This window comes from Drosophila virilis, chromosome 3, assembly GCF_030788295.1.
Source record: "Drosophila virilis strain 15010-1051.87 chromosome 3, Dvir_AGI_RSII-ME, whole genome shotgun sequence".
Taxonomy (NCBI): domain Eukaryota; kingdom Metazoa; phylum Arthropoda; class Insecta; order Diptera; family Drosophilidae; genus Drosophila; species Drosophila virilis.
This window is the reverse complement of record NC_091545.1, coordinates 21,174,717-21,188,400: the sequence shown is the minus strand read 5'-3', so window position 1 is coordinate 21,188,400 and position 13,684 is coordinate 21,174,717. Positions and strand designations below refer to the sequence as shown.

Here is a 13,684-nt window from a genome sequence, read left to right as displayed (position 1 = left end):
CAAAACAAAAGGCAGCTCGCAAAGATAGTTAATTGGGTGCATTTAACAGCACAAATGTAACTAGGTCCACAACTTTTCGCTTAGCTATGTTTTGATATTATATTTCACCTACTTTTAAGTTTTTCCAGTCATATTACCATCTACAAATTACCCTTCAAAACTGCGTATGTTTTCGGATATCTGCTGTATCTTGTATCCGAGTTTTTATCCGAGTCAATCATATTACTCTTGGCACGAAAATTAGCCAATGAAAAATGTCAGTAGAGACACGAACCTTGACAGATCGCCGACGTGTTAGGAAAATATGTTGCATACTTCGCTAAACAAAATAAACATTATGTAATTTTCAAAATTATCAAATAAAAATATTGTGTGTGTGATCAGTATTTTTGCTTAAATGCTATTGGCTTTGGCTTTGGCTAGTTATACTTAAATTATTATGAAAATTTAAATAAGCATTCAAATTAGACTCTGATATAATTTTTGTAAACGACTAGAGAATAAAAATCAATGCAGCTTTGTTAAGCGCATTTTCTGAAAGTTCTTTTAATATGCAAATAATTTAATTATATTGAAAAGCAATAATGAATCAAACTGAGCTTTAGTTGCGAATTCGAAGTGCGAAACAATGTTTTAAGCTCGGATGTTTATATCTCTATCCGATTGACTAAGAGTTAAGGATGCGTAATCATTTTGAAAGCAGCCGCTGGCGCCAAACGGGTTTTCCCATTCATGTCACGAATCGAGAACAGAAACGTTACAACTCGAATCGATTAACTAATTAATTGTAATCTAAGTTCACATTTTAATTGGCATGGTCTGTATCTCTCGCTCTGTATTTTTCTCCCTCTCTTTCTCTATCTTTACAAAGATCTCTCTCTCTCTCTCTCTCTCTCTCTCTCACACACGGATGAGACATTCGTATATATGTGTAAGCGTCTGTGTTAGTGTTTATTTATCAGCATGTGTTTGTTTGGCTGGTCTAAGGCCAATGCCAGTTGCGCTGTCGATCTCCGTGAGTTAAGTACGGCTCTGGGACTGTGAAGCGGGAGTGAGCTTTTGTTCGAGTAAAACAAAGATAATTCGCATGAATTAAATACGAAAAATATTATATAAACGAGAGCAAAGACACAGGGAAATAGCTTTATATATGCGCTAACATATATATAAATATATAAATATAAATATATCAATCTCGATTTATATAAGTATTATGTGCTTACTTATACTCTGTGAGTTTCAGTGCATTCCGGTTTTGGATTAATCAACAAATCAACGACGACGTCGTCTACTGAAATACAAAAATAAAAAAAAAAATTGTTGCGACGTCAGTGGCTACTTTAAATTCAAAACAATTCAAAATTCCCAATCGAAGGAAAAATCCACATAAATTAAACTGTTCTCTTTTATATTTGCGAATCGACCTATTGTAAATACAATTTCTATCAATTTCAATACTCAAAGAATTTTTGAGGAATCTTAGTCAGCAAAAAGAAACAAGAGAAAAAACGCGAAATGATTATAACAGGTAAAACCCAATGCATTTTACATTTATATGTTCTTAGCTTCGTAAGCCGCTGAGTGTAATCGTAAAAAGCAATTTCGAGCTTTAAATTTGACATTTTTGTCCAATTTGTTCAAGTGATAAGCACATTTAAAAACAATATTCGGCGGAAAAAGGTTCTAATCATATGAAATGTACCCCAATGTACCAGTGTACCCCATAATATTATGCCAAATCACGACAGATTAAATCAGATTTACCTTCAACTATTTCTTCGATCAACATTTCCGATTCCAGATAGTGTGGCACGTGTTCTTGGTGGAACCCTTTTGTTGTGCGCCTATTGCTTGGCACAACAGCGCATCCCGCCGCTATCCCTGGGCAATGCGCTGGAGGCGCTGACTCCGGCCGCCGCTTTTCAAGCTCAGAGCAGTCCCGACTATTCGTTGCGTTCCAATTTTGATGATGAGACGTTGCGTAGGGTCGCACAGGGTGCCCAGGAATTCGCACTCGATTTCCTGCTGCGCGTCTCCGTCGAGGTTGAGAAGCATAACGCCGACTTTATGATATCGCCATTCTCGGTCTGGTCCCTGCTGGTACTGATGTACGAGGGCGCCGGCGGCCAAACCTATGAGCAACTGCGTCAGGCGCTGCGCATCAACGTCGAGGATGAGAAGCTGCGCTCGATTTATAATGTGTGGAGCAAATATCTGAAGTAAGAGAAAGATGCAATTGCAATACCCTTGTTAAGGGTGTCTTACTTTTGTCATAAATTGTGTAATATATAATTAAATCTATATTATAATTGATCTACACCTTTACTCAATAAAGCACAAAAACTTCGACAATTGAAGTGGCCTCTCTGCAGGCGCTGTACACGGACAAGAATTCGCCGATTAGGAACAGTTATCGGGTTGCGGTGCAGTCTTATGGAGTGGATCCCGTGGAGGTGGACTTCTTCAATCGTGAGACAATATTTCTGATCAATGAGGCCACCAATCGCTCAACTCGTGGGCTCATACCCTATGCGGTGTTGCCTCAGGAAATATATGGTGCTAAGATTTTTATGCTGTCGTCGCTGTTCTTCAAAGGCCAGTGGAAGGTGAGTTATTAGTACAACAGTATCTTGTATATGCATATTAAATACGATGACTATTTGCAGTTTCCCTTTAACACATCCTCTACTCGAACGGAGCCATTCTATGATGAGAAGGGGGCAGTTATCACCCAGGTCTCAATGATGGTGCAGGAGGGTAACTTTGCCTATGTGACCAACATTGAGGGCTTGGATGGTTATGTACTCGAGCTGCCGTATGGTGAACAGAATCGACTTTCTATGATTGTGGTGCTTCCGAAGCGGGGCTTTAATCTCAATGATGTGGCCAGAAATCTAAAGGATTTGACTCTGTCGCCGCTTTTGCAGCGTCTTGCCAAGTTTTCCCGTGATGCGCCAGAAGACAGTGTAGTCGAAGTTCTAATGCCCAAGTTCACAACGTCGACGGACTTTAATTTAAAGAAGTTACTCCAAGAGGTGGGTGACTTTATGGACATGTCCTCGTACAATAAATAAGCGTGTCATTTTACAGATGGGCATACGCGATCTATTTGATAAAAGCTACTCAAATCTAAGCCGCATGGCAGATGGTTTGTTCGCCAATCTCTGTGTTCATGCTACCAAAATCATTGTGGATGAAAAGGGCACCACCGCAGCAGCTGTTACTGCGTCCGTGCTGAGCAACAAGTCGACGCCGCCGAAATTCCAGCTAAACAGACCCTTTCTGTATATGATTGTGGAGAAGTCAACCAATCTGTTGCTGTTCGCCGGTCAAGTGAGAAATCCAAAGGCGACATAATCCGAGTGTTTTTGTTTTTTAATGACATAACTTAAATAAACTAGAATTGCTGCGAACCGTTACTTTTTCGCGCGGCCTGCAGCTTTTTTGCCACCAATCGGTTGTTGTTTATCCTTGCTGGCTTTGCTCGAAATAAGCGGGTGAGTTTCTGTAAGCGAAGCAGATGCGGCTAATGAATGTTTTCTGGTCGAGACTGAAGTTTATTTCGCTTACCGTCGGTGGGCGCATCGGGCAGGCTGACGTCATAGTGCTGCATTCGTCTGCGCTTGGTAGCCATGATGTCCTCTTCGTAGTCGCGCGAATCGTTGCCAACTAGCGCTGAGCTTGGCTCCAGGTTGTCTTGCGATGTCCAGCCATCCTCTGGATCTTCCACCTCGGGTGCCATGGGCAGGAACTGTAAAGCATTCTCGTCTTCGCCCTCCTCGTCAGAGGAGCAAAACGCCGCAACTGGTTCCACTTTTTGTACATCAACTTCGATCTCCTCATCCTGTTGAGCATCGGCATTTAAGTCCACCGACTTATCCTCATCAGCAATATCGAACTCCGACTCTCTTTCCTCGTACTCAACGTTCTCGTCGAGTTCCTTAAAATCGGGCGCAAATGCAGACCAATTCTCTACCTGATTTTGTGCCCAAATCGAAACTAAGCCTGAACTAATACTAGCTATAATTGGACGAACCGGATGCCATACAACGTCCAGTAGCAGTTCACCTTTTGTACCATGCAGAATCTTAACGAGATTACCAATTGATTTCTCCCAAATATACAGTGCATGTTGTCGAGCGCTACCCGCACAAATGTATTCACCGTCGCCAGAGAAACAACATTTCTTCCAAGTGGTTCTAAAAGTGCAAAAAGAATTATTAGTCGAACGGCATTGTGGACAAGCATAGAGCTTACTTGTTGACCAGATCCTGTAGTTTTTGTATGGGCTCAGGTTCGCCATCCTTGCCCAGTGCAATAATCTCCTTTGAATCGTAAACTCGTATAACCCGATCGGAAGTATTTATGAGGAAGGCGCTGCAAAAGAATTGTTAGTAAAGTTATCCGCTAAATAGTCGTATAACATTTTATGCTGCACATACTCGCCGCGACGCGCGAATTCAATGCTCTTGACTGCCGTCGCACTTGATGTTCCAACAATAATCCGAAAGCTGGCAACGACCTCAAATGTTTCCACGTCCAGCACAAGGATTTTTCCTTTGGCGTTGCCCGTGTATATGTGCTTACCACGTCGATCAAACGAGGCAACTATATTCAAATCGCCCTGCCAAATGAAATACATTTTAAAAATAGACATCAATCTATGTTGTTCCAAATCTATAGCTCTTTAAAGAGATAACTCCCAATCCTGCTGAAGTTTAGGGAAACCTACATCTGAATCCAGTGGAAGGCAGCGATGCGAACCGGCAATTTTAACTAATACAGCAGCATATCGCATGGGGCAGACCAGCAGCCGGCTGTCATTTCGTGGATCAAACTGCACCTTCAGCACCGGCGAGGGAAAGCGATACTTGTGCTCCAATTCCCCGGTAAGAACGTCCCAAATGCATACATTGTTGTCGGTTGAAGCCGACAGCAACTAGAATGAAAAGTATATAAGAGGTTGATAGGTGATTAAGGGCACATTTATGTCACCTTATGGCCATTTCGAGTCCAGCTCAGACTGCAAACAGGATGCACATGAGCGGAAATTATTTTAGCGATGCCGCGCGTCAAAAAATCCCAAATAACAATGCGTCCATCATTACATCCCACGGCCAGCAAAGTGCCGTATTTGTTAAAGGCGCACGTAACAGCTAATGATATGCAATCCAGGGAGCCATCAAACTCCTCGGGATAGTTTTGGCCAAAGGATTCTATTTATAAGAAATAAACAAATGGTACAATTGAGTTTCCACGGAAATAGCGCAAAACCTACCGAGCAGCTCCAAATTCATGTTTGGGTTTCTTCTTCATTAAAATATCCATTCAACCTAAAGTGTCGGATATCGACTATCGTTTTTGGGAATCGTCGATTGCTTATATATCGTAATATCAAAAAGGATCTATATGTCATGAATGTCAAATGATTTCAGATTGTCAATGAATATCACAAATTTGTATAAGCAGTTAAAGTAGCTTTAATTTGTATTTATAGCTTCTAACAAAATTTGTCTTCATTCATTTATAAAAAATGGAACTAGAACCAGTCACATATGAACTGAATTGCTGGCTTTCAGTGTAAGACTCTTTTCAACATTCGGTCACACTAGATCCGAGTGGGTTTTGTGCGCACGTTGTACGTAAAACTTTTATAAATCAATTATAATTGCTTAAAACTTATTTAAAGTTATCAAAAAAGTGTAGCAACTTCTACTTAAACATGCAGTTTATCAAATCACATACCATTTTGGTTACATTCTCAATTTTTTAAGTGCTTGCGAAATGATTTTTGTGTCGACGTCACCTTTGGAGCCCCGCTCCCGCTCTCTTACTCGCGTTCATTCTTCTGCTCACATTCTCTCCTTAGTGCAGTGAAATAATAAGTTTGATTTTCAACTCAAGTTGATTTTCTTATTTAGATTTCGTTTGAAAAACAACAGATTTGAAATAGTTGTGTTTGAATTCAACCCAAATTTTGAAATAGCCCACCACTTTGACTTTCTTTTAGTTGCCTTCTTTTTTGCCACAGCTTTCTTTATTTTACTTACATATGCATGTACACAACATCCACATACATATACATATTCATGTATGTAATTATTTTTTAGTGTATTCATCGCCAACCACGTTAAAAGGAAGAACGTGAATGTGAATACAAAAAGGCAACACAATCACAAAACTTGAACAATAATTGAAAACAACAAATCGTCGTTACATTTCCATTTCCTGGCAGTGCAAGTGAAAAGTCATATAAAGAAGCAGAGGCCCCAGTCCCGTTCTTGTTTTCCTAATTCGCACAAAGGGCCGTAAATAAATAGAAATAAATAAGCAAAATGTCTGGCGAAGAAACGTCCGCTGATCGCAATGTCGAAATATGGAAAATAAAGAAGCTCATCAAAAGCCTGGAAATGGCACGAGGGTAAGTAATTTCATACATGTTATAATATTTTGCCCACCTAAAATTATTGTTTTTTGTTCTGATGGCATTTTTCGTTTATGGTGGTACACACGAAATATATTGGGTTATGGGGGCAGGAGGCAGCCTTTCAGCGCGCCGTCGCCGTACAACAAATGACAGTGGAGTGAGTTGAATATCCGATTGTTGAGTATTTTGCACTCACCCCTTGTTGGCTATCAATTGGCAATGCAAAAATAAAACAAGGGTATAAAAAAGCTTAGCGAGCCATCGCAGGGTCAGCGTTGTCACATAGATGCTTAACTTCAGCTGTGGCAACTGCTTAAATGCTAAACTTGCAATTTCTTGTTCGAGTCAGTTAAAAATAACAACGGTTTGGTTTGAACCAATTCAATTCATATGCGTGGCTGGTGTTGGTAACAAACAAAAAGCCCCATTTATATCTGTGTGGCGTTGCCCCACACTCGCTCACACACCAAGCGACAACCGACTCTCAGCCATGGGTGTGTGTGTGTGTGTGTGTGTTTTGGCGCTCTCGCGCGCTCTTTGCGTAAATAATTTGAGAGCAACACGTTTTTTTTTGTCAGGTTTTTATCAGTTCAAACTAGACACAACGCAATCGAACAGTGAGTAATGCGTGGAGCTAATGCTAATGTTAATGCTGTGTTGGCAACGAACCAATCATTGCTTGCAATTGATTACAAATGGACTCCCACGCATTGTTAACAGCAGCTGCAATACCTATTTACGTAAATACACATTAGGCTAAATGTCTCTGACAATTTCTCGCTCTCCTGCTACATTATCTATGATTTTGCTAAATGTAAAAAGGTCAAATTTGTATGTGGAAACCATAACAAATCACATGAAATGCAGCAATTTAAAATTCACAATGGTTGTGAGACGTCTGAAGTAGAGATGTTATTTAAAAAAAATATCGTATGCACTCGCATTCGCATATGTAAATATTTGCTACCTCAACAAAATATCGATATATTAGCTTATTTGAATAAAATAATGAGGTTCGACAACTTTATGAAACAGGTAGAACTCGACAATAATATAAACTATATATATATATATTTTTTGGCGTCCGTTTGTCTGCATGATCATCTCGATCTAGAACTCAAATTAAGTGTGTTGCTTTTCGTAAGATGTTCAGCACAACCTTTTTGCAATATCTGACTCTCAAGGTTTTATTGAATTCTTTGTGTTATCTCTCCGTGTCTGTCTGTCACTTAATCTGTTTTTTTTTTTTTTTGTTTTCATGGAGCTTTCGCATTCTCCTGCTGTCTAAATGTCACATATTTATATTTATATGTATATATATATGTATTTATATTATAACGGTACATTTTAATCTGTGCTATGTCTCGCTCTCAAATATTAACATCCTGATTTTGTTTTCGTTTTAGAAATGGCACCAGCATGATTTCATTGATTATTCCGCCTAAAGATCAAATTTCTCGCGTCAGCAAAATGTTGGCCGATGAATTTGGTACGGCCTCCAACATCAAGTCGCGTGTCAATCGCCTCTCCGTCCTGGGCGCAATCACGTCGGTGCAGCACAGACTTAAGTTATACACCAAAGGTGGGTGTTTCATTTAAAATCATTGAAACAGCTAATTGAAGATTATTGCATTATTTTACAGTGCCTCCCAATGGATTGGTCATATATTGCGGCACCATTGTCACAGAGGAGGGCAAGGAGAAGAAAGTGAACATTGATTTTGAGCCATTCAAGCCCATTAATACCTCACTCTATCTGTGCGACAACAAGTTCCATACGGAGGCTCTCACTGCCCTGCTCGCCGACGACAACAAGTTCGGCTTCATTGTGATGGATGGTAATGGCGCTCTCTTTGGCACCCTTCAGGGTAACACGCGCGAGGTGCTCCACAAATTCACCGTCGATCTGCCGAAGAAGCACGGACGTGGTGGTCAGTCTGCCCTTCGTTTCGCCCGTCTGCGCATGGAGAAGCGTCACAATTACGTACGCAAGGTGGCCGAGGTGGCCACACAGTTGTTCATTACGAATGACAAGCCAAACATTGCCGGCCTCATATTGGCCGGTAGTGCGGACTTTAAAACTGAGCTCAGCCAGTCGGACATGTTTGATCCTGTAAGTAATCTAACACTGGTCAAGAATAGCCTGGATACCAAGGGCTAGTTCCACTGGCTTCAGCGACGAATGACGATCCGAACAACCTGTATAAATATGTCTAGAGTGGTTTTGGTATAAAGGGTCGGATTTCTATTGATTTCGTGAAATTGATCAAGACTACCAATACTATATAAATCGTCAGTCACGCAGCCAGTGGAGCCAATTGTCATCCAGAATGATCATGAAATGTATGCAACACATTGTAGGTCAAGTCTCTAATAAAATAATAACACATTGCTTTTCCTTTGCAGCGTCTACAAACGAAAGTTATTAAACTGGTGGACGTGTCCTATGGCGGTGAGAACGGTTTCAATCAGGCCATCGAATTAGCCGCTGAATCGTTGCAGAATGTCAAATTTATACAGGAGAAGAAACTCATTGGCCGTTACTTTGATGAAATTTCTCAGGTGAGTTAGTTGCTAGCATATTTAAACAGGACAAAATAAATTATATAACAATTATATATATTATCTATATTCAAGGATACTGGCAAATACTGTTTTGGTGTAGAAGATACTCTACGAGCATTGGAACTGGGCTCTGTGGAAACATTGATTTGCTGGGAAAATCTAGATATTCAACGCTATGTACTGAAGAACCATGCGAACTCGACGTCAACGACAGTATTACATTTGACGCCTGAGCAGGAAAAAGATAAGTCTCACTTCACGGACAAGGAGGTACGCGCCGAAATTTGCTCTCATTGATCAATAACACATTATTATTAATCTAAAAAATTGCAGAGCGGCGTAGAAATGGAGTTAATCGAGTCTCAACCGCTTTTGGAATGGCTGGCGAACAACTACAAAATGTTTGGCGCCACCCTCGAGATAATTACGGACAAATCTCAGGAGGGCAGTCAGTTTGTGCGAGGTTTCGGTGGCATTGGCGGTAAGTGGTTGACAAAAGCGCCTCTATATTGATATATATACACATATTTGAATACAGTACGAGTGTAAGCTAAAAAATTAATTACGTATCTACTGTTTCGATTCCTCTTCCTTCATGCTGCTTTAAAACATAACTCTAAATGTAACTTAATTCAACTTGACGTCGCTCCTTGTCCATAACCATCAACTATACTTGTTTTAATATATGAACATATATATTATTTATTTAAAATTATATATATGTGTAGGCATTTTGCGCTATAAAGTAGATTTTCAATCGCTACAAGCCGATGAACCGCTGGAGGACGTTGATCTTGACGATTACTAAGCAAAAACAGAAAGAAAAGAAAACAAAACATAAAAGAAAGCATTCGCACTGCATAGATTTTCGGATCTCAATACACAAAATATTTTATTTGATTTCTTTTAAAACGCCATAAATTGTTCAAAACTTGATAGGAACCAATTTACTTGACGCATAGTTTTTAACAAATATTTCAACAATATTATCTCAAAACAAATGCCCCCATTGCGATATACGTTTTAGCGATATAGATTTGGATGGTGGGCAATTATTTTAGATTTAGGCTTTATTTAATTGGAGTATTTCACTTGAACACAAATAACGATGTGCTTTGGTTAAATTAAATGTATTATTTATTAATGAAAAGCGTTTTTGGGTACTTCAATATTCTTTATGCTTTCGATCTGTAACAGAAAAGGAATATAAAACGAACCTTTGAATTACAAACTTAAGAAATCCTGTACGAGACACATACATAGATAAGAAGTAAATATGTGTATATACGAGTAAAGCCGGAATACTTTTGGATACATGTATTTTACTTGCATTCAAAAAGAAAATCTCGCGCAGCCGTTACAAAATTTCAAAAAATCAATGTATTTACAACATCAGCATGAAACCTGAAATAAGTATTTGAATTGTCAAGTTTGATGCTCTGGTTGCATTATTGATTCTCGTTTAAATAGATCAACTAACACTCGGTGACATTATGCATATATGTACTCGTATTTGACAAGCATTTAAAATATTTACATAGGCAATTTCTTTGTTTGCATTTGACACAAGTTAAAACCGAAAAACTTCTAAGTACACAAACAAACCAAATACAACAATAATGAACAAACAAAACCTGAATAAAGTAAATAAAAAATTGACACCTCCCGATATCGTAAACAAAACTCTGCTTATAAATTATTCCAACTATTCATGTGATATTTCCATTTTGTTATAACTATTCCTCCCAAGCACCGGAGCCTACATAGACGCTGTACGACGACGCTAATGCAAAAACAAATCCAGTTGGAACTTCGATGTTATCCAATTTATATTAAGGCCATTTCAGTTTTTATTCCCCTAATATCTGTAGCAGGATTGCAGAACACTTTTGAGTTTGTTTTAAAAATAACAAATTTTGTTCATTTTTGTTTGTAATATCTAGAAAATTTGTTGATGTGTTTCTTTTAAACTTTAAATATGCAGATCCATTTATTTATATAGGATTTGTTACTCACAATCTGTTGTGCTATTAATTTAGTTGAAATAATTCTGTGCATTTTCCTTTCAATTATATTTAGTTATTTTATTATTTAGCTTTTTGAATCTATTAAAAACGTTAGTTTAATAACATTCAATGCTTTTCGCAGGTATCTTGCGCTACAAAGTGGATTTCCAGAGTATGCAGCTTGATGAGTTGGACAACGACGGCTTCGATTTAGACGACTACTAGATAATTTTTACTTTTCCAATCAGTTAATCAGACCGCAAATTGAAAACTTGATTGATTCATAAAAGAAGCAAAATCGAAAAGAGCAAATAGAATATTTTAATAATACACAAACACACACACGTACACACACACAATCCTTCTTCCATTTTAACGTTGTTGGCGAATAAAAGTAAAATTGCAAAAATACATATATACCGTAAATAAAAAAAAACCACAAAGATATAATGTTAAATCAAGAGAAAAACAAAAATATAAAAAAGGAAACCGTTTTACTTGAAACAAATGATTATTATTTTATATTCAAATTTATAGTTAGAGCTCCTTGCCCAGACGTTCGATTTCGTCTAAAATGACATCCAATTCGTCAGTCTTGAGCACGGGAAAACAGGTGAATACCATGCGGAAGAAGTTGCCCAACTTGCGACTGCTGAGCGGCGTATAGCCAACCATCAGGGTGCCACTGTACGCCATTCGCTCCTTGATAAGGGGTGCGACCTGTTGAATCAACTTATAAATCCCGACCTTGCAGCGTATCTTGGTTCAATACATACGGTATATAGACGCGCCCGCCACTCTGCGGTCTCCTCGCTGCTCTGCACCCGCATGGATTTTGGGATGTACCAAAAGCAGACATTGGAGTATTCGTGCTGCTCCAGGACGAGTCTGAAGCGATCTGGACGTCCGCGCAACTTTTGCTCCAACAAGCGAGCCATTAATATGGCATGGTCCACTAAATGTCCGTATTTGCCGTATCCGCGCGCCTTGAGCATAAGCCAGAACTTGAAGGCGTCTATTTTGCGGCCGCACTGGACGCTCTTGTTGCCGGTGTCGTAAGAGATATCATAGAATTTATCCTGCTGAAATAAATAATTCACCTCAATGCTGTTGCAGCGCGCTAGCAAATCGGATTCGCTGGTGAGGAACAGGGAACACTGCAACGGAACGCCGAGGGTCTTGTGTGGATTCCAGGCAAAGGAGTTGGCGCGCTCCAGGCCCTTCAAAAGTGAGCGGTTCTTGTAGGCGAGCAGTGCGGATCCACCCAGACAGGCATCCACATGCAGCCATAGTCCATGGCGGTTGGCCACATCGGCAGTGCCAGCAATGTCATCAAATGCGCCCAGCACCGTTGTGCCGGCGGTGGCATTGATGAAAAACGGCTCATGTCCGCGTGCCCGTGCTGCTTTAATTTTCGCCTCCAGGTCGTCCAGTGACATTTGACCCTTGGCATTGGTGCGCACAGCTATGCAGTTGTCAGCACCAATGCCTAACCAGTGGGCAGCTTTCTGCAGACTGTAGTGCGAGTCCTCGGAGGTGAAGATGACAAGCGGACGTAATCCAAACATGCCAGTCGATTTGATTTGTGGAAAGCGTTTATACCGCGCAAGAACGAGTCCGTACATATTCGATGAGGAGCCGCCAGGAGCAAATATACCATCGCCTTGGCTGTATCCGGCTAATCTACAAACCGTTGATATGATCTCCGTCTCAATTAGGCTAAAAACAGGCGCCACCTCATAGGTGTAACTGGAAGTGCACACATTCAAATTAAAGGATCCATATTTGTTTTTGTATATTACGAGCTTGTGTTCAGTGCCTCGGTTATCCAGGCTCCAGCCAGCCCAAAGGGATCCATTTGTCCAAACAGCTGATTGTGAAAGCGGCCATGAGAGGTTTTTACAGAATATTGTATAACCTGCTGACAGATCTGCTCGATATCAGAGTTTGTGGATGTTTCGTTTTCCTTGATTGTCAGGTCTATATGTTTCTAAGAGGAATATCAATATTTTTAATAGTAGAAAAGACATTTCATGCTTCAAGATTTTTGAACCCGTCAATAGATTACGACGGCGGATCAATAAAGTGATCAAGCAGCTGCACAATAAACTCTTTCAATGATCAGCATTAAAGCCGCTTATCGGGAACTGTCTCGGCTGCTTTGACGGGACGTCTAGACCTCGTCTACGAAGTGGGGAGGGGTCACTAACCTTTAGTTCGTCCGGCTGCATAAAATCGACTATTTTCTGTTCCCTCCATAGTTCTGGATTGGCACAAAAAGTATCCTCCTTTTCTACCAGCTTGAAGACATGCTGTAGAATCTTCCAATCGTTCATTAACTTCTCGCGGACTCCATCAACAATGTAAGATGCATTATCAATTGTTTCATCCATTTTACTATATTTCTGACTGAACCTCTGCGGACAGCTATTCAACTGGGAATGACAGGCGATTGACCGTAGCGCTGCATTGGACCTGATTCCGAGCTGTGATGTGGCGATCGAATGCTCGTTAAAGTTGTAAATTAATTAACCATACTACATACAAATGAATAAGTACCTACACACGTGCATATGTATGTTATGTTGGATTTGTGTTCGTGTCGGTATGCCACACAATTAGGGTGAACCTTTATTTTAGATATTTATAAGAAAGTGGTTTATAGAACTTTATCAGTTAATCTAAT

The 13,684-nt window shown here is 39.9% G+C and overlaps 4 protein-coding genes across 4 annotated transcripts; 2 read left to right on the top strand and 2 right to left on the bottom strand.

The window, feature by feature from the left end:
- The first annotated feature begins 1,000 nt into the window (after nt 1-1,000).
- LOC6622545 (serine protease inhibitor 77Ba) lies at nt 1,001-3,454 on the top strand. The gene is made up of 5 exons (XM_002048105.4): nt 1,001-1,528; nt 1,802-2,219; nt 2,336-2,606; nt 2,667-3,035; nt 3,091-3,454. Exons 1-5 carry the CDS (start codon nt 1,516-1,518, stop codon nt 3,355-3,357), a joined length of 1,338 nt encoding a protein of 445 aa, XP_002048141.1. The 5' UTR covers nt 1,001-1,515; the 3' UTR covers nt 3,358-3,454.
- On the bottom strand, nt 3,358-5,924 carry Rbbp5 (retinoblastoma binding protein 5). Its single transcript, XM_002048104.4, has 8 exons — nt 5,746-5,924; nt 5,279-5,405; nt 4,996-5,216; nt 4,733-4,939; nt 4,443-4,624; nt 4,258-4,377; nt 3,571-4,199; nt 3,358-3,505 (listed from the first exon to the last, which is right to left on the bottom strand). Exons 2-8 carry the CDS (start codon nt 5,295-5,297, stop codon nt 3,417-3,419), a joined length of 1,467 nt encoding a protein of 488 aa, XP_002048140.1. The 5' UTR covers nt 5,298-5,405; nt 5,746-5,924; the 3' UTR covers nt 3,358-3,416.
- eRF1 (eukaryotic release factor 1) lies at nt 5,485-11,409 on the top strand. The gene is made up of 8 exons (XM_002048103.4): nt 5,485-5,638; nt 6,111-6,421; nt 7,834-8,009; nt 8,071-8,540; nt 8,834-8,989; nt 9,065-9,262; nt 9,326-9,473; nt 11,141-11,409. The coding sequence occupies exons 2-8, from the start codon at nt 6,336-6,338 to the stop codon at nt 11,221-11,223; spliced, it is 1,317 nt and encodes a 438-aa protein (XP_002048139.1). The 5' UTR covers nt 5,485-5,638; nt 6,111-6,335; the 3' UTR covers nt 11,224-11,409.
- A 66-nt stretch (nt 11,410-11,475) lies between these two features.
- LOC6622369 (cysteine sulfinic acid decarboxylase) lies at nt 11,476-13,479 on the bottom strand. Its single transcript, XM_032435160.2, has 4 exons — nt 13,209-13,479; nt 12,801-12,988; nt 11,775-12,747; nt 11,476-11,718 (listed from the first exon to the last, which is right to left on the bottom strand). The coding sequence occupies exons 1-4, from the start codon at nt 13,389-13,391 to the stop codon at nt 11,536-11,538; spliced, it is 1,527 nt and encodes a 508-aa protein (XP_032291051.1). The 5' UTR covers nt 13,392-13,479; the 3' UTR covers nt 11,476-11,535.
- Between the last annotated feature and the right edge of the window lie 205 nt (nt 13,480-13,684).